Source organism: Muntiacus reevesi, chromosome 20 (assembly GCF_963930625.1).
Source record: "Muntiacus reevesi chromosome 20, mMunRee1.1, whole genome shotgun sequence".
Lineage (NCBI taxonomy): Eukaryota > Metazoa > Chordata > Mammalia > Artiodactyla > Cervidae > Muntiacus > Muntiacus reevesi.
This window is the reverse complement of record NC_089268.1, coordinates 16,754,285-16,778,632: the sequence shown is the minus strand read 5'-3', so window position 1 is coordinate 16,778,632 and position 24,348 is coordinate 16,754,285. Positions and strand designations below refer to the sequence as shown.

Below are 24,348 nucleotides of genomic sequence, written 5' to 3'. Positions count from 1 at the left end.
CAAACAGCGGGCCTCGGGCACCGGGCACCCCCTGGTGGGCAGGAGCCTGCCCGCTGGCAGCCGCTCTGTTGACATAAACAACAGGGGTGTCCAGAGCCTGGGCGGGGTGCAGCGAGGGGGCCCCGGGGCTCCCAGAGCCTGAGGCTCCCTGGGAAGGGAGGAGAAACTCCAATCATGCAGAGCGGAATGGAGTTTCCAGTCTTCTCCGGGGCAGGACACTGTGCTTGGCTGGCCATGCAGGACGCACGGCCCCGGGGAAAAATGGTGACAACCGGGACTTTAGTCCTGGTCACCTTGGTCTTCCATTCCAGCGGCCACTCCCAGCACCACCCGGCCCCCAGGGCTGGCTGGCTCTTTGAGTCTTTGAGGAGCGCGATCTGATTAGAATCATGCCCATTAGGTGACTAATAGTATTTCCCTTTGAAGGGGTGTTTGCAGGGCCAAAGAACCTACTGGGAGAAAGCGATAAACTTAACAATCAACTTCTCAGAGGAGACTTTCAGCCCTTGGAAATGTGATGGAGTAGGTGCAGGTGGAGCGGGAAGGATCTCACTGGGTGCTTCTCTGCCCAGGTCATTTCCGGGCAGGCTGCGGGGACCTCAGAGATACAGACACCAGCGGGACAAACGAGGCTGATTAGACACCCTCGTGGCTCCTGGTGTGACAAAGAGGGCTTCTTCTAGCTTGCAGGTTAGAAGATGGGACCTTTGTTATGAGGGGTCCTTGAAAGCTTGGTTGGGGGAAGGGGCCTTGGTAGACTCTGCGTGAAGGTGGAGGTGGGCAGTCCAGATTTGAATGGATGCCCGCCAAAGTCAGGCTTTGTTTGGATGGGTAACTTTGTCACTGATGAAGATCAGCAAGAAAGCTTTAAAACAAAAATATCTTGTGCTGGTTTTCTGAAACTACAAGAAAAGGGAACTCTGGAAAGACCCTGAAACAGGGGAACCCCGGGAGATAGAACGGGTGGAGCACAAAGGAAGCAAGACTTTGGAGCCCTGGCTTGGTCGTGACTGTACTCGAGGGCCTTACGCCTCCACTAGAGCATCGCCTCTACCTGCCCGTAGGGCAGGACTAATGTTTGTCCACTGGACATACACCTACCAGCCTGCCCACCTCACCTGCCGCTGTGTATCCCCATTCTGCAGACACTGGCAAAAGCAGGAAGGAGAAAGGGACTGGGGAGCAAAGACAGGATGAAGATACAGCAGAGTGAGAGAGCACCCTGCCTCCTGGGGTTGCCACTTCACCAGGAGCTGCTCCCCACCTCTCCAGACAGTGGTGAAGGGCTTGTCTCTCCCCTACCCACCGAGTGAATCACATTCAGACACCATGTGTCCGCTCAGAGGCAAATGGAAAAACACTGCCGGAGGACACAGAAGCACACACACGTGGCTCGGATGGTGGAATCCCAGGACACATCTGGCAAACGGAGGAAACAGCTCCGACTCTATTTAGGCACAGCTCTAGGTAACGAGAGAGGAGGGACCAAGGGCAGTGTGTATTCCAGGCCGGGCTCAGAACTGGAAGGCCGGGTAGAGGACGGGCGAGGGGCCAGGCAGGTGGGGAGGTGAGGGGGCGCGGGGATTAGAACTCCCGCTCAGGAACCAGGGAGCTACTGCTGAGGGAGATATTAAGGACAACTTTGGGGTCAGAGGATAAATTTGAGGTTGGGGATCCTGCCCTTTCTGGCTGTTTTTGCACAAAGCCAGGAAGCCCTTTATTTGGCTCATGCCTTGCCAGGTAGTCAGGCTATTCCAGGGCTTGGGACACTGCCCAAATCAAGCTTCCTTCTAGGACCAATATCCAAAACTAGAGGCATGTAAAAGTCTGGGCTTGCGGTGTCCAGTTGGAGTCACATGAGCGGCACGGTGCATCTTCTTGGAGATCCAGTTTAATTTCTAGAATTAGTTGGCAACATCAATACAATTGGTAGCAAGTATCTATAATGCCTACATGAGATGGTGATGGTAAAGACAATGATAAATATCTCTGGAAGGTCCATATGCTGAAATGGATAAGAACCCATGCAGTGTGACTCCTAAGCATGTCCTTTATCATTTATAAATTTAAATAGTTACCTGGATCAATGGAGTTTTCAGTTCAACTAAAAGCAGCTTTAAAAAAAATCTGTTTGAGGTGAAGTCAAAATCCATGTGAATGTGTGCAATAAAGTGTTCACCATTTTGTGCCTGTGGCACCGGTCAGGCTGGTCCACAGACCCGTGGGGAAGGTCACTTAGCCTCTCGGCACTTGGGAAGTCTGGGAAGTACTTCTAGGGTCTCAGGGCAGAGTGGATCTCCATTGCCATGTGAGTCAGAACCATGGGTACTCATTAAACAGGTGGCCTCCTGGGGTCTCCTCTTAGGACAGCTAACATTTATTGAGCACTTCCTCTGTGCCAGATGCACTCACTCTTTCCTCAGATTCTCTGAGGTCCCCATTTTACAGATGGCAAAAACGAAGCATAGACAATGAAGTAAATTGTACTGGATTATCAGTTAATGAATGACAGAGTCAGTGTCCAAGCCCAAGTTGATCTGTCTCCAAGGTTGGAACTGCAAACCACTGCACCCTATCTATGGGCCCCCATTCCTCAAGTTGATCTGATTCCGTGAGTCTGGAGCAAGGCTGGAGTCCAGGTCATCAACCAGGGCTCCAGGAGGTCACTAGGCTGCACTTTGAGAGGCAACACCCCCACAGCCACTGTTCTCAATATGCTTGCACTTTAGAACCACCTGAGAAGTTTCAATAGCTATGAATGCCCTTGTGCGTGCTAAGTTGCTATAGTCGTGTCTGATTCTTTGTGACCCTATAGACCATAGCCTGTGAGGCTCCTCTATCCATGGGGTTCTCCAGGCAAGAATACTGGAGTAGATTGCCATGCCCTTCTCCAATGAATGCCATTCCCTCCCCGCAAAGAGAGGCTTTATCGGTTGGCCCAGTGTCGGGGCAGGTGTTGGTGGGGGGCTGGTCAGCATTATCTTTAATGGGACAGTGTGCTCATTTACTTAATCAGTTAATCAGTCAAGGATAAATGAACACCTTCCCTGTGCCCTGTGCTGCCGTGGGGTTGGGGCCACACGGGCAGGTGGAACATAGGCGATCCACGGGCCCCGCTGGGCAGAGCATGCCCAGAGGAGGCGGGGAGGAGGAGATCCCTTCTTGCTTGCCTTTCCTTGGTGAGTTCCAGGAACAGCCCGTCTCCTTCTCAAATGGCTATTCCCCCTGTGTGGTCCTTCCCCCCCGCTCCGCAAGGGGTATATTTGGTCCCAGACCCAGAACTCAGCTCACAGAATCTAAGGTTGTCACAGCAAAGGGGGCCCTGAAAGACCGTCTGTGCTCGGAGCGCTCTAATTTCAGCGAGCAGCTGAGAGAAGTGCTGAGCGCTTGTTAAATCCAAAGATGCCTAAGCTCACCCCCAAAGTTCTGATTCTTAGGTCTTGGGTAGATTACGAGGAACAGGCATTTTTATTTATTTATTTTTTTGGCTGCATATGGGATCTTAGTTCCCTGACCAGGGGTTGAACCCATGCTCCCTGCACTGGGAGCATGGAGTCTTAACCACTGGACCACCAGGGAAGTCCCTATGCATTTTTAATAAGCTTCTGGATGGCTCTGGAACACCCTCAGTGGTGGTTCTCAGGTGGGCTACACATGAGGAAGTCCCGGCGGTTTTAAAAACACCAATGCCCAGGCGCATCCCTAGAGAGTCTGGTTGATATTTTTAAAAGCTCCTTCCACAAGGCACCTGGGCCTTCCAGCTGGCCTTGTTTAGGATTTAGGGAGGCAGCCCTGGGGCCGTCACTTCTTGCCACCATCAGGGCTTTGAGAAAACAGGAGAAGAAAGCAAGAGGACGGAAGAGAGGAAAATTTAAAAAAGCCATTAGGAAGGTTTAGAAGGGGAAATAAGAGAGAAGGCTGGACAAAAAACTCCTCCTCAATTCACTGGTCAGCACTGAGGCTTACATCTTTTTTCAACATTAGTGTAATTAATATAATTAATTAAGATTAATTATAGAAATTGAAAAAGACTAGTATGACATATATAATGCATAATGTATCATATAACTATTATATATATTATTGGTGTAATTAATATGATTAATTAAAATAAATTAATTATAGAAATTGAAAGAGTAGATATACATATAAATGAGCCCCTTTGTTGCACACTTGAAACCAATACAGTATTGTTAATCAGCTACATGCCAATATAAAAAATTAAAATAAAATAATTAAATAAGATTAATATAATATAGAATATATTATTTTATAGGTGGTATATAATATATATTTATCTATTATGATACATAATATAAAATAAACAATAAATATATAGTTTGACAAGATAATTGGTATCCTTTCTTACTTTATCTTTCTGTGGCTTTTCAGAAACTTTGTTTTTCAAGAAATTAAAAATCTAAGTCCCAAATTTTGAGTGAGGTTTGGCAGGGCATTCACACCTTCATTCATGTGCGTGTGTGCACACACATGCACATACACACACACAGACAGAGACATGTCCATTCCCACCCAGCTATCCTGAACCTCACACACTTCACATCATACCCGGAAAGTTAGTTAGGATTTTATTCACTGATGCTATTAATACAGGACTTATTACTTTGTATTAACTGTGAACTGTTTCCTCCTCTCCCATGTCTCTGAATCCTAATGGGAAGTGGCACCAGGGGACCCAGGACAGTGGCCACATTGGATCGAGTCACCTTCAGGGACTCAGCAACCGCTGGCCATCACCCTCCCCTCCACAGCCTGCCCGTGGCCTCCTCTGCCCCTACCCCGGCCTCGCTCCTCTCCCTTGATCCCGGCCTCAGTCGCTCCTCTCCCCCCGGGGCCGGTCCTCGGACAAAGGCTGTGCCTCTACAGGTGGTGGGTGATGGCCACGGCCACAGTGAGCCAAGCCAGGTGGGGCAGCAGCAGAAGGGTGGCGGCTTGTCGATGGGGATGCCAGGGCAGAGCCGTGCGCATCACCAGCCCGGAGAGCAGCAGCAGGTGCAGCAGGGCCCGGGCGGGGGCAGGGCGCTCAGGCGGGCTGCCCTGGGGATTGCGCTTGACCTTTCTGCAGCACCCTGGAGCCAGCGAGCCAAGTTCCGGGCGCTCTGTGCGCCCCGCGGAAGCTCAGGGCAGCCTGCCCCGCCGCCCCGCCGCTACCTGCCTGCACCTGCCGGCCATGCCGCGCTCCCTGCTTCGGAGGCCAGGCGGCCTCCCCGCCCCCTGCCCTGCCCACTGCTGAGCTCTGGCGCCTTACCAGGCCGGGGTGTGGGCTGCCAACACGAGGATCAGGACACCAGCTGATGGTGAGCTGCACAGCCTAGCGACCGAGTGGCAGCGGCCAGCGGCTGCCCAAAGCCCCCTCCCAGGTCCTTCCACACCAGGTGGGAGGCATAGCTGTGGACAGACAGTGGCAGAAACGCTCAGAGGAGGCTGATTCATGGTAAATGGGGCCTTGTGATTGCCAAGAGGGAATCCTCTGTGGGGTGAAACGGGGGGGGGGGGGGGGGGGGGGGGCGGTAAGTGGGTCTAGGCATCCTTTGAGGGCAGGGGGGAGGTAAGGGAGGGTGGGCTGGAATCCTAGGCGGGTACAGAGGAGACACCCCAAAAGAGGCACGATGAGGTCCCATCCCTTTAGAGATCAGCATGCAGCAGCAATTTAGGGATGGGAGACTTGCTCCCAGCCCGGGGCATGAGAAGAGGGTGCTCAGCCCGTGATGGAGTGGATGGTTGTCCACACCAGCAACAAGACTCTGGGGTGGGCACCAGGGCAGCTTTCTCAGGCTTCACACCAGTTGGGCATCGGGTGATGGATGAGCAGCCAGACAAGGGTGGGCCCAGGAGGGGCAGGACCACAAAAATGGCCCCTTGAGGCCACATTCTCCTGGAGGAGGTGCAGTCTGGGGAGACAGAGAACACGCTGATGGTGGCCTTCCCCTAGTCCCTTCCCCGCATCTGCCTGTCTGTCTCCTCCTACCTGACACTCTTCCCCGGCCTGAGCCTCTCATTGGAGGTCTAGTCCTGGACACCCCCTGGGGTCTGCTCCCAGCCCCCTCCTCTGAGCCTACCCTGCCTTCCCCCCTTTCCACATTCCATGGACTTACTTTCTCCACACCACTCATGCGGCACTCAAGAGTGTCCCGTCTAGGACTGACAACTCCTTTTCAGGGAAAGACTCTCCCCCAGTGTGTGTCTGACTCCTGGATCTCAGGTCCAGGATCGCCCATCTTTTCTCCCTCCCACAATGGATGGCACTTGGCCAGGTACAAAGCAGGCCCTTGAGGGAGGGCAGTGTCTGAGACTGAACTCAACCAAGCCAACATAACCAACCTGGAAGAACCACGTTTGGAAGACAGGAGCCAGAGAACCCTGGACTTCCTTTCCAGTCCAGAACCAGCCAGCCCCTCTGCCCCAGGCTTATCTCACTATACCAGACTGGAAAACCCCAGGGGCCCACTCTGCCGGAGCTCCCACCCAAATTCAGACTCAGCTGAGTGACACTATGGGTTCCTTTCTCTGAAGTTCTCATCTACGCAGAGGGGCTGCGGGAGGTTCCCCTCCACCTCTCCACTTCCAGAGGGGCGGGATGTCTTGTGACCTGACCTCTCAAGAGAACAACCGCTTGGTCTCTGATTAAAACGCTGCCATGCTCACTTGTATTTTGTTCTGCGTCTTCCTTTGCAAACAGGGTGAGACACAGACTGTCCTCCAACAAAAGTTATTGTTTAGTTGCCAAGTCGTGCCTTACTCTTGTAAACCCGTGGACTGTAGCCCACCAGGCTCCTCTGTGCATGGGATTTCCCAGGCAAGAGTGCTGGAGTGGGTAGCCACGCTCTTCTCCAGGGGATCTTCCCAACCCAGAATTGGAACCCGAGTCTCCTGCATTGCAGGTGGACTCTTTACCATTGACCCACCTGGATAGCCCCTGCAACCAAGATCCCCCACCCAATATCATACTTCTCATTCGCCCGTGATATTTCAGCCTCATTCCCATGACTGACAGAATCTGAAGGGGAAAAAAGGTGATTTTCCTCAGTGTCTGGAGTGACAGTCTACACCATCCTCTCCTGTCAAGGGCCCATGAACATGTCCTGGAGGTTCTGGGGACCGGGCTGACCAGCCTGTTGGCCCGTGCATCTTTCTATTTATTCTCTGCTTCTCACTGTCTGTTTCTTCACCTTCTGCTTTCCTCTCTCTCTATCATTTCTATTTTTCTATGCAGTGTTGGAGGTCTCCCTACTCCCACCACCCCCAATGCTTTTCTCCTATTCTCCCCCAACTGCTGGTGCCTTCTTATTTATTTCCAGGCCTGTGTTCCCCTTACCTCAGGCAGCACACCTCCCAGACTGAGTGCCGGTGATGTGTGATGGGTGGAAGGCAGAGAAGGGTGGGGATGGGGAGAAGGGTGGAGCGGGGCTCCCAGCTGGACTGCCTCTCTCCAGTGACTAGGGTGATGGCATTAGCTGGGGAGTCCAGGTTGCTGCCTGCATGGCCTGGAAGGGTTCCTCTCAGCAGAGGGCCCCCTGGTCTACTAGACCCAGTCTCTGGAGGGGGCCGCCCCCTTGATGGAACTATTGAGGCGTTGGTGCTATGTAACCCGAACCTCCTGAGACAGCTGAGCCCCAGGCTGCCAGGCTTCTGATGCCTGGCATCGTGGTCTCTGCATCACATGAACCAGCTTTGTGTCCGTAGGGGTGGCAGGGACCCTCAGATGTAACCGGGGCTGTCCCCAGTGAAACAAGCCCCAGCTTTGAAAATGATCTCATAAGACGTAGCCCCTCGTTATTGACTGCTAGCTCGCATGGCCCATCCTGGCTTGGAATAGAACTTGACAGATGTTTCACAAGCCCCTGGAATCTGATGACTCAGAGAAAAAGGCAGCCACCTGTGTGTCTCAGAGCTTTGTCCCCAAAGACTGACCGCTCCCCTCTTCATCCCCCAAAGTCCCGAGCACCTCTTTCCTGCTTGTGCTTTAGACAGGAGGTCCTCTTTCCAGGTTGGCTACTCTCCACCCTTCCTTCACCCCACCTCTCCTCTTTGGGGACCTGGGCACCCCTGGGAGGTATTTATCCCCTCCTCCCAGGGAAGGCAGCGCAGGGGCGGGGGTTGCAGCTTAGGACAAGAAGCTAGAGAATCATTAACTAGGATGAAAGCAGCAGCAGTTACTCATTTTCTATGGGTGATGATCAATGTGGGGCTGGAGGAGGGACCTGCGCTGCAGGAGGCCAGACCACGGCGACAAGTTACCACTTCTGAGTGACCATTCCGTGGTGTGCGCTTTATATTTATTAGCTCAATAATGGCCGTCCTTATCCCTCTCAAGGTAAATATTATCATGTGCCTTTGACAGGCCAGGAAGTGAGGCTCAGAAAGGTTGAACAACTAACCTATGATTACATGGTCAGCAAGCAGGTCACCAGGTTCAACGTTGGCAGTCTGGATCCAAAAATGCCTCCTCTTTCCTCTCAGCTGGCCCAGTCTTGCGTCCCAGTCTTTATTAAACACCTACTTCGGATTGATCGGGCTCTACCTAGAGCTGAAGATACGGAGCAGATGGCTGGAAAAACATCCCTCTGCGAAGGGAGCGTTCATCCCATGGCAGAGTGACAGAGGAAGGACCAGGCTGGCAAACATCCAGAGTGGCAGCAACCCTGCAGCAGTGGAAAGAGCCCTCGGTAGGGAGCGGATGTGGTTGTGCCCTAATGCCACCAGCACCTCGTGGGCCATTAGCCCAGTGTCTTCCCTGTCATATCTGTGCAGAAAGTGGGTAGAACTAGGTCTTGTCTAAGCTCGGCAGTAAAGAATCCACCTGTAATGCAGGAGATGCGGGCTCGATCCCTGGGTTGGTAAGATCCCCTGGAGAAGGATGTGGCAACCCACTCCAGTATTCTTGCCTGGGAAATCCCATGGACAGAGGAGTCTGGGGGCTACAGCCCATGGGGTCACAAGAGTTGGGCATGACTCAGCAACTAAACCACTACCAAACTCCCTGGATAGGCCCACAGTGCCATAACCTGGGGGCTTCTAAGATATAGAACCTCAGGCCCCACCTTAGACCAATGGGATCAGGACCTGCTTTCTAACACGGTCCCTCAGACGGTTCATGTGCCCATTACAGTTTGAGAAGCCCTGGTTAGGGTTCCTCCTACCTTGCACTGTCGCAGTAACCATTGACGAGCAGAGGGCAGTCTAGGGAGGCCTCACCTGTACCCAGGTTGTCTCCCTCTGTCCCTCCCTTCCCGGTCTAGACGGGTAAGTTCATGGACTTCTAGGAGCCTCCCTCACCTCGTCTGGACTTTGCCAGCATACAGGACAGACTCCCCACCCCTCTTTGGGGTGGCTGGGAGGCAGGACTCTGCCGGGAAGCGGGAAGCGCCAGGCCACTCCTGCCTGAATTCCCCGCCCACCTCCACTTGTCTGCTGGCTTGGTGACCGAGTCTGGCTGACTTCTCTGTTTCTCAGAGAAGCGACTGCTGTTCCTGGACAAGCAGGCCGCCTCTGGGTCACCTACACAGTAAGGGGAGCACCCCCTGGGGTGGCTGGGGGTGGGCTGAGCGTTAAGATGGGGCCACCTGGGGCCCCGGGGAGGAGCCAGTCCTGCTCAGGTGAGTCTGGCAGGTGTGGAGACCCGGTGCTGGAGGAGGGAGGAGGAAGGGGCTTGGCAGAGGGCCACAGCCCAGTGGGGGTGAGGACCGGGGGAGGCACTCGGTGAATGCAGCCCATGACCTAGGCTGGGACTCAATACCCTGGTATAATTGGAGATCATTCAGCAGTAGACTCAATAAGAAGCAGTGATGTGGGAGAAGGGTTGAGAGTTTCCTTAAAGAATATGAGCAGAACTTTGCAGCAGGAGCCTGGATCCTTGTGCTGGAGGAAGCAACTCCCTGGGGACAGGTGATGGCGCATCCTAAAAGACTCTCATCTTATGAAAGTGCCACCCAGGATGATCCAGAGTCTGGGGCAGGACATACTGGAGAGCTGAGTACCAAAGGGTCAGCCATGGGGTTGGGAGGGTCCAGTCTGCAGGTACCAGGTTGTTAACGCTATGTATTCGGGACCCTTCCCCTTCCTGGGGGCAAAGAGAAGGATGGGGTGAGGACCAACACAGCCTGGAGAGCTGTCAGTCTGGGAGAAAGGGAGCTGAGAGGAGGGAGGAGTTACCTGCTCCAGGCCAGGTAATGAATGGGCTCCTGTGAGAGGCCCTCCAGGTTGGAAGGTAGGACAAGGGGACTCTGCTGCACCACCCAATGGTGTGGAGGGGATTTGGACTCTGGTCTTTGGAGGCCCTGGAAAAGCTGTTGCTATAGAAACAGAGTGAGCCCCTCCTTTCTTTCTCTGCAGCTGGCCCATCTCCTGCTGTTGGTGCCTTGGTGGGCACGGGGTAGGCGAGAGCGTCACTCGCTGTGGCACCAAGGATGTGCCTATAGTTCCTTACGTTTGTTTTTCCTTTTATTTATTTTCATTTCTTTCTCTTTCAACTTCAATTCCTCTAGAAGTGAAAAGGAAGAGACCTCGGGGAAAAAGAAGGGGCAGGGAGAGAAAGGGAGTTTCTGGAAGCTCTTGTCATCCTTACTCATCCTTCCCTTCTGCCTTCAGTTGTAGCTTAATAATCCATCCTCTGCCCTCACTGGGGGAGGAAACTTGGCTTCCTTATCTGGGAAATGAGATAAAAATAACAGCTAGCTCATAAAGCTGCTGTGAGGATCAAATGAGCTGGGCCACGTAGAGCGCTGTAACACCCTGACTCTGTGGATGTTCGCTATTATTATTACAGTTATAATTCCAATTATCTTTACTGCGGAAGGACTGCAAGGATTGAACGGGATGTAAAGGGAAGCCTGTGGCTCTGATCCCCATCTCCGCCAGATTCAGTCATCGCCAGTTCACTTAACTCCACTCGTGTGCTCTGCCAGGGGCACCGTCTGAAGGGTTAGATGTTAGGGCCGAGGGAGCAATGTCATGCCTTCCCTTCTTGTCTACGTTTTTAATGAAGACATGGGAAAATAGATCCCACCCCAGAGCTCCATCCTGAGGATACAGGGGAGCTTTAGCCCCTGGCCAGGGGGAGCTGGGAAGGGGGCTTAGGTTTCATGGGTCTTGAGAAGGAAGAAAGAAGGTGGGCAAGGGTGGAGCAGGTGCTTGGGGGCGCGGCCTCAGGTCGGGGTTAGGGGTGTGAAGTGAAAGTGAAAGTTGCTCAGTCGTGTCCGACTCTTTGTGACCCCATGGACTATACAGTCCATGGAATTCTCCAGGCTAGAATACTGGAGTGGGTAGCCTTTCCCTTTTCTAGGGGATCTTCCCAACCCAGGGATTGAATCCAGGTCTCTGGCATTGCAGGCGGATTCTTTACCAGCTGAGCCACGGGGTGTGAATAAGGGAATAATTCACCAGTGCGGATCCTAGTGGATCAACCACCGGGACCTTGGGGACTCAGAAGGAGGATGTGATGTCTCACAGAACTCCAGAGTAAATGAATCCCATGCTCTCAGAAGCTCCTTGAGAGCCGAGTAAGATGTCACTGTGTCAGGACAATGCCTGGGCCACAGTGGGTGCTCAGACATAGCTTGTTTGAGTGGAAATCCACACAGGAGAGCATGTGATCAAGAATTACTCAGCATGGACTTCCCTGGTGGCCCAGCGGTTAAATCTCCGAGCTTTCAATGCAGGGGACGCGTATTCGATCCCTGGACAGGGAACTAAGATACCACATGCTATGCGGTGTGGCCACGAAAAAATTAAAAATAAATAGTCACTTAGTATGGTGGGAGGACAGTGGCCAGGGAGGGTGCAACAGTCAAGGGCTGGTGAGTGGGGGTTGGCGGGGGGCACTACTAAGCAAGAGTGGCCCAGGCGAGTGAAGGAGGCGGAGGAGGACAGCGTGAAGCAGAGAACAGCAGGAACAAAGACCAAAGGTTAGACTTAACCAGCTGCACAGAGCCCAGTCTTGCTGAGGGTGGAAATTAAGGGAGGAAGAGGATAAGTCGGAGGAGAAGATCTGGGGAAGAGCTGGCATCTTTAAAAAAAATTATTTGTTTATTTGGCTGCATCATGTCTTAGTTGTGGCATGTGGCCTCCGTATTTGGGGCACTCAACGCTCTCCAGTTGGGGCATGCAGGCCTAGTTGCTCAGTGACATGTGGGATTTTAGTTTCCCCAACCAGGGATCGAACCCACGGTGAAGTGCAAGGCAGATTCTTAACCACTGGACCACCAGGGAAGTCCCAAGAGCTGGCATCTTTAGGAGGATTCTGCTGGACAGCGCAGCCCCCATCTGACCCTGGGAACCTGGTGGACCTCACCTGGAGACCCTCACTTTGGGTTTTCTTTCTCTTTCTGCTTCCACTTTTAACTTTTATTACTCTTATAGAATGTATGTATACACACACACACACACACACACACACACACACACACACACACACATATATATATATATAGAATATATCCCTGTGAGTTACCCTCTGAGCTTTCTAGCAGAAGGAGGGGCATAAATAAAACACACATATTTGGACAGGGTTTATCATCTAAAAGTGATTTTCACATGATCTCATGCCATCATCATCAGTCTGAGAGGCTATTTTTTTTCACTTTTAATAGTTTTTAAAAAGAATTACAAGATTAACAGAAAGACATGCTTAAATGTGAAAAATTCAAAGACTACAGAAAAAAGGGTTTAAGAAAATAGAAAGTCCTCTTTCACACCTTCCAGCTCCCCCAATTTCTCATCTCTTTCAGTGACAACCAATAGGAATAGTCTGGAGGGTGTCCTCCCAGACTTGCATGTCCAAGGCAGGAATCACTAGAACATGTTGCCGTTGAGTCCTTGAAGTAGACAGAATACCAATTGCAATGTGCTGTGAGTGTAAAATACACATGGACTTCAAAGACTTGTAATGAAAAAAGAATGTAAAATATTGCAATAAATTTACATTGATTACCTGTCAACATGGTATTATTTTGAATATATTGGGTTACATAAAATATATTAAAAATTAATTTCTCCTGGTTCTTTTCACTTTAATGTAGACTCTAGAAAGTGTAAAAGCACATCTGTGGCTCACATTATATTTTTTATTACACAGCTCTGCTCCAGACTTTTCTCTATCACTTATGTGTGTATATGTGTGCATGCTAAGTCACTTCAGTCGTGTCCAACTCTGTGAGACCCTATGGCCTGTAGCCCGCTACACTCTTCTGTCCATGGGATTCTTCAGGCAAGAACACTGGAGTGGGTTTCCATGCCCTCTTCCAGGGGATCTTCCCGACCCAGGGATCGAACTTGTGTCTCTTATGTCTCCTGTATTGGCAGGCAGGTTCTTTACCATCTGGGAAGCCCATCACTTACATATATACACTCATAAATATATATCTACACTTCATCTAGTTTTTGCTATCTACGTTAATGAGATCAGAGGATGTCTAGTCCTTTGTGACTTCATTTTCTATTTTTTTAAAAAAATCATTTTTGCATATATATGCTTTTTTTTTGACACACTGCTCTATTTATTTTTAATTTATTCATTTATTTATTTTTGGCTGTGCTGGGTCTTTGTTGCTGTGCTTGGGCTTTCGCTAGCTGTGGAGCGCGGGAGATACTCCAGTTGCTGAGCACAGGCTTCTCACTGCAGTGACTTCTCTGGTTTCTGAGCACAGGCTCTAGGCGTATGGGCTTCAGCAGTTGTGGTACAAGGGCTCATTCATGGCAACTTGAGGGCTCTAGAGCTTCAGGATCTTTTTGGACCAGGGATGAAACCCATGTGCCCTGTATTGGCAGGCAGATTCTTATCCACTGTGCCACCAGCAAAGTCCTTGCTTTTCTATTTTAAAACTTTCCTCGGTCAGCCCACAATCAGGGGTGCTATTTAGACAGAGGTAGAAACTGAGGTACATTAAACAATAGGACAAGCTCAAGGTGACATGCCCAAGGTGGCTTGTGAACTCACATCCTCTAACTCCAAACCCAAGCTCTTCCAGTCTAGTGAGAGGTGAAATTAATTAGGTCACAGGGAGTCACAGCAGGTTCATGAGAGAGAGAGGGAAAGAGAGAGACAGAGGGAGGGAGGGAGAGATAGGTGAACTTCTGTTAAGGAAATTGATCTGACTGGGGTGCATGGGGTACGCTGGGATGAAGGCAGTTTGCTCCCTCCTCATTGCAGCCACTTAGAAGCCAGGTCCAAGCTTCCAAAGGCTCACCGGACTCTGACTCTTTACCCTAGGCCCTTGGCCTCGGCTGACACAGGGGAGCAGGGCAACCGGCAGCATCAGGGGACCAGGCGGATGTGCTCCTATGAGAGTTCCTTCCAGCCCGCCCAGTTCCTACTGCTGGTGGGAGTTCCGGTGGCGAGCGCCGTGCTCCTGGTCCAGTGCCTTCGATGGCGCTATCCTCGCCGGCTGCTGGGGGCCTGTTGGAAGCTGGAGAACCAAGAGGAGCCAGAGTCCCATCCCACTCCCCTACCGGAAGATGAGTTCTCCAGGGCAGGCCCGCCAGCCACGCTGCAGGAGGTGGCTACCTTCTATCAGGAACTGCACACGCCCACCCAAGGCCAGACCGTCATCCGGCAGTTGATGCACAAACTGTTGGTGTTTTCCGCTAGAGAGGTGGACCACCGCGGCGGCTGCCTGATGCTCCAGGATACGGGCATTTCCCTGCTCATTCCGCCAGGTAACAGCACCCCGCTCCCTTCTCAGCCTACAGCTGTTCATGTTACATATTAGACAGGGGCGCCAACCCCGAGGGAGCACCATTCAGGGACATCTTCATAATTTTGAAAATTGTATGTTTCGTGTACGTCTTTCTTGACTCCAAAGATGGATATACTACACATCTCTATGACAGTTTCGTGGCAGGTGGAGGCAAAGGGCCTTGTTCTAATGAACAGTCTGTTATGACAATTCTCCCAAAAAGGGAAGTAAAGTGTCTGGAGGAAGAGCACCCTTTGCACATTCACACAAGGGCCCAAATGAGCTCGCAGCATCCCTCGGAGGAGGGGGATGACTTGCTCGCGGTTCCATCCCAAGTCAGTCACCACCCTCTTGTTCTCCTCCACACTGCCCCCAGCCCCATGTGCCCTGCGGCGCCCTCTCTCCAAGGCTCCTGACCCACCTCCTCTCCCGCTCTGGCCTGGCTTCCTCTGCGGCAGGGGTGTGCCTGCCTGCCAGGCCCCCCTCAGCGCTCCGTCCTCCCCAGGTGCTGTGTCTGTGGGCCGCCAGGAGCGGGTGTCGCTGACCCTGGTGTGGGACCTGACGGATGCCCCCTCGCTGTCCCGGGCTCAGGGGCTGGTGAGCCCCGTGGTGGCATGCGGCCCCCACAGGGCCTCTTTCCTGAAGCCCTGCACCCTCACCTTCAAGCACTGTGCCCAGCAGCCCAGCCAGGCCCGTACCTACAGCAGCAACACCGCCCTGCTGGACGCCAAGGCCTGGAAGCCGCTGGGGCGGCCGGGAGACCACACCTCCCGGGATGAATGTCGCATCCACCTCTCCCACTTCAGGTGGGCGCCCACCCCCTTTCTCTGCCTGCCTCATCCTCACTTCTGCGGGTACTGCCCCTTATTCTGTCCAAGCTGGCCTGCAAAGCCCGTATCCCCCTGTCCTTTCCCAGTCCCTCTGTCCTAGTGCCTACGGCTGCTTATCTTGCTCCCACCCCATCCAGGACTGTGCATCTCCCCATGGTCCCTCTGTCTGTCTAGAAAGGTCTGGCTCAACTCCGGTTCTCTGTCTAGAGGGGCCTGTCCCGCCTCCACCTCTGTCTCTATTATTGTCTGTCTCTTCCCTGTGCCCTGGTTCAGGACTGTCCCCCCGCTGTCTAGGGCACGTTGCCCCCCTCCAGTTCTCTAAGACTCCATCCCATGTCATGTCTGTCCTTAGCTCTGTCCTTCCAGGATCTTGGACCCTCTGCCTCCCAGTCTCCTTGCCACCCATGACCAGAGCAGGGCCATGCATGGGTGGCCCTAAGCTCACCTTCCATCTTTCCTACACTGACCCCGTGACTCACTGACATGACGCACATTGCATCCCTCTAGCCAACCCCTCCACCCTAGTTCTTTCCTCCATGGCCTGGAATGTTCTCGTTTCCTCCCCGGAGGCCCCCACAGAGGCCCCTGGTGGGGTGGGAGCTGGGTGGCTGGTGGGCTGGTGTCCTGGCCTGCCCGGCCCCATCGCGCGTGGTCCCCGCCACCATCTCTCTCCGCAGCCTCTACACCTGTGTGCTGGAGGCGCCGGCGGGCCGGGAAGCCCGAAAGTGGCTGCAGCTGGCCGTGTTCTGCTCGCCGCTGGCCCCGGGGCAGTCCCACCTGCAGCTGCGCGTCTACTTCCTCAACAACACGCCCTGCGCCCTGCAGTGGGCCGTGACCAATGAGCAGCCGCACGGCGGGCGCCTGCGCGGGCCCTGCCAGCTCTTCGACTTCACCGGGGCCCGAGGGGACCAATACCTGAAACTCAAATACATCTCGGAGGGTGAGGGAGGCCGGACCGGGGGACAGCGCGTCGGGGAGCCCCGTGGAGGGAGGGGTCCAGGCCTCCTCTGAGGTGGAAATCTGGGTGCCTCAAGTTTCTGTTTGAGGCTCCTGGGCATGCAGCAGCTTCAGGGGGGGTTGGTGGGGGGGGGGCTTCTGGCTCCTCCTACTGCCTCCTGGAGCCCCAGGCTTTGCTCAATTCCTCCCTCTGCTGCGCTCAGCCCTGGTCCTTCCGTGGGAGGACAGATGATGCTGGTGGGCAGCGGGAGGAGAGGTGTTGCCTTCGCAGGGGCAGGGAGGGAGGAGGAGGCTTCTGTGGTCCTGCCTGGTTGAAGCCCACGTCACAGGAGGAGGCCCAGTCTTCTCTGCCTCCATTCCTTTGTGGGTTGGCTGCGGGAATTGTCGATGGGGCCAAGGGTGTGGTTGTGTGGGGTGTGGACAGGGTGCGCATGCATGCCGCTTCTAGAGGCTGGGAGGGTGGGGGTTGGATGCGAAGGTGGAAGGGCAGAGGGGTGGGTCTGTGTGCTGGTAGAAGGAAGAGCACTCACAGGGTCCCCACCCAGGCCCTGGGACCCGCCACCCACTGGAGTCACCCTCCTGCCTTTGCTCCTGCCCTGCCCCTCCCCTCGGCGCCCCGCACGGGGCTTGCCCCAGGGTGACCACGGCCCTCTGCCCTCTGCAGGTTGGGAGAACGTGGACGACAGCAGTTGTCAGCTGGTGCCGCACCTGCACATCTGGCACGGAAAGTGCCCCTTCCGCTCCTTCTGCTTCCGGAGAAAAGCAGGTAGCCCGGGAGCCCCGTGTCCCCCTCCTCCCCTCCCCGCTCCGCCCCTGGTCACCCTGGAGCCCTGCAGCGCCTCCTTCGGCCACGCGTGCAGACCTTCTCTTTAAAGACAAGGGCCACAGCAGATCTTCGCAGAGAGATGGATGGGGTGGCCGGCACAGCTGCTTCCGAGTTCCACCGTCTTTCTGTGGAAGTCTGTTTTGCTGTCCTGCTCTCCTCTCCTGGGTCTGTCCCTCCCTCACCTGCTACGTCTCCTTTTTTGTAGCCAGTGAGAACGAGGACTGCTCGGCGCTGACCAATGAGATCATCGTCACCATGCACACCTTCCAGGATGTGAGTTGCAACCAGGGGCAGGAGGGCAGGGCTGGGGGAGTGGTGGACGAGGTAGGCCAGGGTCTGGTGCGCAGAAGTATGACTCTGATCACTCACTCAAGAGGTGAAGAGGGCATTCTTCCAGGGGCAGAGACTGGCCTCCAAGTGACGCTCCATCTTTGACTCTCCTGTCCATCCATGGGTGAATTCAGCAGGAGGGTAAAAGAACCAGAGCCTACATGAACCCTTTAGGGGTTTCTTCCAACCTGGAGGAACTTGGGCATCAAAGAGAAATGCTTTCCTTCTGCACAGATTGTCTGCATCTGGGAGCTGTGTATCTTCAGGTGGAGAGTGACCCGGAGGAGGAGGGGCTTGAGTAGGTGGGATGGAAGTTAGAGATCGTGCCCTCCTGCAGGAAGACACGAAGAAATCAGGACTGGGGAATCTTTGGGGAAGCATGTGGCATCTTATTGGAGACTAGGCAGATACCCCTCGAGGTATCCTTCGGGGAGGAACCAAGGAGAGGACCAATGGAGGAAGGGGGCACGTATGCCTGAGTTCAGCGTCTCTATTATCAGATGACCTCCCCTGCCCTTGACCCCACTCAGCACTTCTCCTGGTGCCCTAGGATGTACCTTGTTTGGTCTTCATGTCCCAGGTCCCAAAGAGCTCAGTGAGCAAACTCAAGGCTGAAGATTCCGGGGTCTGGGAAGCAGAGGGTAGAGGGTGTTGGTTAGGGTAGGGCTGTGTCTCCTGGCTGAAGGAGAGATGGGAGGAACAGAGGTGGGTGCCCTGGCTTTTTGCTCAAGGGACGTCTCGTGATCCCTAAGTGTGTTCCCTGTCTCCCTGTTGGCTCAGGGCTTAGAGACCAAGTACATGGAAATCCTCAGGTTCCAGGCATCGGAGGAGGAATCCTGGGCAGCCCCACCCCCAGTCACCCAGCCACCCCCCTGCAATAGGTGAGGTGGGGGTTGCCTGGGCTGCTGCGGGGAGTGGGGGATGTTTGGGATTGCTGTCCCTAGGCACTGAGCTGTCTGCGGAACCAGGCTGGGTCTTTCCATCCTCCCCTTCAAGGACACCCTTTCCTCCACCTCAGGCTGCCCCCAGAGCTCTTCGAGCAGCTGCAGATGTTGTTGGAGCCAAACAGCATCACTGGCAATGACTGGCGGCGACTGGCCTCCCACCTGGGGCTCTGCGGTATGAAAATCCGGTAAGACGGATAAGGTCTGCACGTGGGAGTGGAGGGTGGACTGGTGGGGGTTCTCAGGACCCCTTGGAGACTGGACCATTCACAAGAGAGTGACTTAAAAGTCAGGGAATGGCTACTCCCCACCCTACTTCCCAGAAGAGAATTGATTTCATTGGCAGTGATCTCATTGGTTTGGGTCCAACCGTCCTTGTTCTCATGGCTTCAAAGAGAAGAGGACATGACAGGTGAGAGAGGAGAAAGCCAGGGGAGAGAACCAGGGGAAGTCAAAGGGACTCCGCCGGAAGGTGTTGGACATCTTTCTGTTTATCACCGTGTTCTTGGTACCTAGAGCGATGCCTGGTTCATGGCCAGTGTTCAGCACGTAAATATTGGCTCAGTAAATATTTAACAGTGAATCAGTTCACATGTAAGTCGCTGGTACATACTGAGTGCTTGACATGCTGTGCCCTGTGGGGAAGAATGGAAGACTATAGGATAATGTGTGTAAAGCCTGTAGCTGAGTGCCTGGTACACATTAATTCAATAAACATTGGCAAAATAGGCAGTGCAGCTATGGTCTCTGTGAAGAGAGATGAGTAGACCAATTCTGAGCTGAGCCCCAGCACTCAGAAGATGACAACAGTGGTCAAAGTCCACATCCAGGAGATAGGATGAGAGCTGGATCCTTAAAACAAGGTAGATTTTAAAAGCACCCACTTAAAAGACTTCCCAGGCAGTTCAGTGGTTAAGACTCTGTGCTTCCACTGCAGAGGGTGTGGGTTCAACCCCTGGTTAGGGAATTGACATTCTGCATGCCATAGGGTATGGCATAAATAAATAAATATGCTCCCTCAAAAGCAAAAAAATAAAACCACTCTTTTAGTAAACATTTATCAAGTACCTACTAAGTCCTGGAAAAACTACACTAAGCATTGGGATACAGAATGAATAAAATATGGTCCCAACACCAGGGAGGTCACTCTGTACTAAGGGATACAGAGAGCTTAAAAAAATCAAGGTATGTGTTCCTTTGACATTATTTTTATGTACCCAATATTGTGAGGCAAGTTGAAACAGGCATGAAATGGCTAAAGCAAGAATAATGAAGACTTACATTAATTACAGTTGACCTGCACAACGTGGAGGTTAGAGGGGTGACCCTCCATGTAGTTGAAATCTGGTATAACTTACAGCTGCCCTCCACGTCCACAGTTCAGCCTCCACAGATTCAACCAACCAGGGGCCATGTAGTACTGTAATATTTACAGTTGGAAAAAATCTGCATTAAGTGGACTCACACAGCTCAAAGTAGTGTTGTTTGAGAGTCAACTATATATCTCAATTAAATAAAAAAGAATAATAAAGCCTAATGGGAGTCTGGACTAAGGGGTGCAGAATGGTCTCCTCCACCTGAGGTGGGAACAAGGGCTTCAGGTGGTAGGCAAGTAGGGGATCATCTTGGGGAGGGGGGCAGAAGGTCTGACATGCTTAAGGTGGGAAGGAAGGTTCAGGATGGTAGCCGGGAGAAAAGGTCAGAAAAACACAGCAAGGCCAAGTGGTGGGTGGGCAGGGAAGTCAGGAGAGTGGGCTTGGTTAGCAGGTGAAATACTCTGGAGGGGTTTTGGAGCAGGGGAGGGCCATGGGTAGGAAGAACTATTTCCGTAGTGGTGGGCAGGATGTGGCCTGGGAGAGAGGGAGGGTGGGGAGTGTTTGGGGTGCGGGTAGGGCGCAGAGAAGGCAAACACAATATCACAGCTGGATATTCTGCATCCTCAGAGGTCTTCTCATCCAAGCCCTGGTGTGAGAAAAGAGGAAACTGAAGCCTAGGGAGGAGTAGACTTTGAGCCAGTGCAATCTCAGATGTGACCCGGGCAATCTCTGATTTCAAAGTCCTGGGTCCTTCCACCATCTAGAGTGCCCCGGAAGGCAGGCATGAGCAGGATGAGGGCCAGGGCTGGGGGGAGGTGGGTGGTGGATCCCGACGCAGGGTCCCCTCCCTCCTCTCACCGCTCCCCCCTCACCCACCTCCCGGCCAGCTTCATGTCCTGTCAGCGCAGCCCCGCGGCAGCCATCCTGGAGCTATTTGAGGAGCAGAATGGCAGCCTCCAGGAGCTGCACTACCTCATGACCGTCATGGAGCGGCTGGACTGCGCCTCCGTCATCCAGAACTACCTGAACGGGACGCAAAGCGGCAGCCCACCCCGGCTGCGCGCGGGCGCCCAGGAGAACCAGGGCCTGGAGCTGGACGAGAAGCTCTGAGCGCCCCGACACGGCGCAGGGTGTGGCTCTGTCCCCCGGGAGGCCGTGGATGATGTGCCCCGACCCCGAGGAAGCAAAACAGCTGCTCTTCCTGGCTGGACCCACCGACCTCATCAGGACCCACGGGTGGTTCCCCCGGGGCCACAGCGAGGCTAGACGCCACTGTGAGCCCCCGCCTTTCCGGACCACCCTTCCGGCCCGCTTCATCCTGTGTGCAGAGCCCTTCCTGGCCGGCAGGGGGCGCAGGAGCCCAGGAGATGGCCCCAGCCTGGCCGGCCTCCGGGAAGCAGTTTAATAGACCAGTGGGCTGTTAGACTGCCCTGTCGGCACTCCTTGGGGACTGGTTAGTTCTCAGAGAATTCCCCGAGCACTTAAGTGATACTCAGCATTGGACTGGGTATCATGGGAGCTCCTGGAATAAATGAGGTCGGGTTTGGACCCTTGCGAAACCCCTCTGGGAAAGATTGAAGCCCAGGAGGAGAAGGGGACGACAGAGGATGAGATGGCTGAATGGCATCACCGACTCAATGGACATGAGTTTGGGTGAACTCCGGGAGTTGGTGACGGACAGGGAGGCCTGGCGTGCTGCAGTCCATGGGGTCGCAAAGAGTCGGACACGACTGAGCAGCTGAACTGAACTGAACTGAACTGAACTGAACCCCCTCTTGGGGGAACCAAGATGCCCTCTTGTAGGAGCAGATATAGCAGCAGAGGGCCAACTCCCAGCCCTTGCCCTGTGGTTAGGGATATGTATGTCATATGAACTGTACCAGCATAAGGAGTTGGGAAGGGAGGGCGCTGAGTATGGGCTGGAGCAGTGAGAAAGCCTTATGGAGGATGTTGGAGAGATGATTTGCAGAGTGGCTCAGAGATCTTCAGGTGGAGAAAGGCGGGGAGATGACTGGACTTACAGTAGGAGTCAAATGCTCATGGGGTGCAGAGGCCTCAAGGAGCCCAGCACGGTAAGTGTGAGGCAGGGCAGGACCAGAGTTCAAGGCCAGATCTAGAGATGGGCAGTCACAGCTGCTGATCCGCCTGTCTCCCCTGACTTCCTTTGTCTCTTTCCTCTCATTCTTGCTTTGTCTTCCTCTCTCTCTGCCATTGTCTCTGTCATGAAACATCAAAACTGGACAGAAACTTTCAAGATTATTATTGTTGCCCAACCTTTTAATCTCTTTATCTCGAACTGAGTGCATTTTAAGTCTCTCTGACCTCATGTTGCTGTCGCTGGCCCCTGCAGCGTCTCCATCCCTGAATCTCTCTGTCACTCCCATGCTTTTGTGTGTTTCTTTTTCTCTCTGAAACCCACAGTCATTCCCCTCAGGCAGGTGTCTCTAAACCAGGTTAAGTATCAAGGCTACTGAAAGACACCAGACTACCCTAGGAATGGATGGGTGGGGATTTTATCTTGTGAAAGAAGAAAGTGTTAGTCACTCGGTCATGTGTCTGACTCTTTGCAACCCTATGGACTGTAGCCCACCAGGCTCCTATGTCCATGGAACTCTCCATGCCAGATTACTGGAGTGGGTTGCCATTCTCTTCTCCACGGGATCTTCCAGACTCAGGGATTGAACCCAGATCTCCCACATTGCAATCGGATTCTTGACTGTCTGAGCCACCAGGGAAGTCCTTTATTGTGTGAGTCAGGATCCAGTTTAGGATCAGGAGAGAGAGGATAGGGATTAAAGAACATCCCATTTAGTCAACTATTTATTCAGCACCTACTGTGTGTTAGACGCTGTATAGAAAATAAATCAGTAGGCTGGGTCCTGAAAGGAGAACAAAGGATTTGACTCTATTCAAGCAGTTCTTTTGTTGGCAAATAGGTGTTGTTAAATTTTTCAAGAGCAGGCAAATGATCTCTCTGGCAACACTAACAATTTGCTTCTGTATTTAATTAAAAAAATATTAAAGCTTTTTCTATGATGAACAATATTGTATAATAAAATATGAAAATTGCCTTTCTTTGTTACTAACTGTATTTTGCTCAGATTGGTAAATTCAGATGTGGATATTAATGATTTTATGTGGTAAGGCTGTACCGATGGGAGCAGGCTGGAGAGAAGTGTTTTGTAGATTGTACTGCTAGTATGGATGTCGTCTGGGTCCAGAAAGGTAGATTAGGGAGGTTCGCTTTCCATTCTGTTAGAAGCAAGCCTTCAGGGTGGGACCCTCCCACTGCCTACCACCCCACCCCCTTCCTCCTCCCCTAACCCCATCCATCCTGTTAGTCCTCCCACCCCACTGGGGGCTGCCAGCTACTCCAGGCTGGTACCTTGGCCTTCTCCCTCTTCATTTGGCTCAGGATTGACTACTAAGAGTATCTTTCTCACCTGGAGTCTGATACACTTTACCCCTCATCTCCTATTGTTTCCTGTTTGTTTCCCACACCAGCCGAAGGCATCTTTGTGTTACTCCCTACCCTGGAACAAATCACTTAGGGGTTTTAGGTCTTGTGGAATTGTGAATAAAAGCCATGGGGGACGTGGGGGAGGGTGGTTCTAGGATGGGAGAGGCTGCCTTCTGGCCGCAGCCCTAATCCATCAGGATGGGCTCACAGAGCTGGGAAACAGAGTCTTGGAAATCTTGAGGTAGGTGGCAAGCTGCCTGATGCCTGTAGGGTGGATCTTTCCTTTCTCAAATCAAACCCAATTGGCACATATTTACCAGTACCTAAAGCCAAGAGAAGGCATGTTCTGATGGCGTTGGGACACTTAGCAATTCTAGTGCTAATTAGCTTGGCTCTCCCTTCTCTGGCTTCAGTCTCTACACTGGGATGAAGCGACCATGTTCAAGGCTCTCCAAGGGCCTCTTTGGATTTTATGGTCCTGTGCAGAATGGCACACGGGAGGCCCAGGGAATATCCACTTGGGGATTTTTCTTTGTGTATTGCCTTTAAGTAGAGCGGTTGGTCACTACTTGTGGCCTTATCTCCAGCCCTTTTCCAGGTAGCTTACCTCTCTGGTCTCTAAAAAAACCAAATTTGTGACTTCTCTTATGCATGTTGTAGAAGCCCATGCCTGAACTTTCACCTGTTGGTGTAAGAGTCAGGAGGGGAATGAACAGTAAAAGTCAGGTCCAGGTCTGCAGGGTGAGAGGCTGCAGTGCCCAGAGGTAACACATATCGTTGGCTCCCTGTCTGCCTGCAGAATGACATTCACGCCAAGGTCAGATTCAAGATGTCCCTCAGAATACTGTGAAAGCCACATACTGTGAAGCCTACATTTTCTAGTAGTCATATCAAAAAATGTAAAAAGAAACTGATGAAGTCAGGTTTTAATAGTATATTTCGTTAAACCTGGTCTTCCCTGGTAGCTCATGTGGTAAAGAATGTGACTGCAA

The 24,348-nt window shown here is 52.9% G+C and overlaps 2 protein-coding genes across 4 annotated transcripts; one reads left to right on the top strand and one right to left on the bottom strand.

Moving 5' to 3' along the window:
* Window positions 1-1,514: 1,514 nt before the first annotated feature.
* Window positions 1,515-5,892, bottom strand: TSPO2 (translocator protein 2). Its single transcript, XM_065912129.1, is given in 6 exon segments — window positions 1,515-1,618; window positions 4,800-5,090; window positions 5,173-5,350; window positions 5,352-5,410; window positions 5,725-5,844; window positions 5,847-5,892. Coding segments are annotated over 6 exon segments (798 nt in total).
* On the top strand, window positions 5,175-22,961 carry UNC5CL (unc-5 family C-terminal like). Of its 3 annotated transcripts, XM_065913175.1 has the most exons (10): window positions 5,175-5,455; window positions 8,482-8,687; window positions 14,228-14,673; window positions 15,199-15,499; window positions 16,201-16,463; window positions 17,145-17,246; window positions 17,512-17,579; window positions 18,417-18,517; window positions 18,655-18,768; window positions 20,784-22,961. In XM_065913175.1, the coding sequence occupies exons 3-10, from the start codon at window positions 14,289-14,291 to the stop codon at window positions 21,004-21,006; spliced, it is 1,557 nt and encodes a 518-aa protein (XP_065769247.1). In that variant the 5' UTR covers window positions 5,175-5,455; window positions 8,482-8,687; window positions 14,228-14,288; the 3' UTR covers window positions 21,007-22,961. The 3 variants fall into 3 exon arrangements, with proteins under 3 accessions (XP_065769247.1, XP_065769246.1, XP_065769248.1); XM_065913174.1 differs by lacking the exons at window positions 5,175-5,455; window positions 8,482-8,687 and adding an exon at window positions 9,409-9,526; XM_065913176.1 differs by lacking the exons at window positions 5,175-5,455; window positions 8,482-8,687 and having other exon boundaries at window positions 12,717-14,673.
* The last annotated feature ends 1,387 nt before the right edge of the window (window positions 22,962-24,348 follow it).

Excerpts from the sequence above, each read along its gene's own strand:
- UNC5CL (XM_065913175.1), top strand. The coding sequence starts at position 14,289 with ATGTGCTCCTATGAGAGTTCCTTCCAGCCCGCCCAGTTCCTACTGCTG. Across the intron at positions 16,464-17,144 it reads ACTCAAATACATCTCGGAGG|GTTGGGAGAACGTGGACGAC; the intron begins GTGAGGGAGGCC and ends TGCCCTCTGCAG. Across the intron at positions 18,769-20,783 it reads CTCTGCGGTATGAAAATCCG|CTTCATGTCCTGTCAGCGCA; the intron begins GTAAGACGGATA and ends CCTCCCGGCCAG.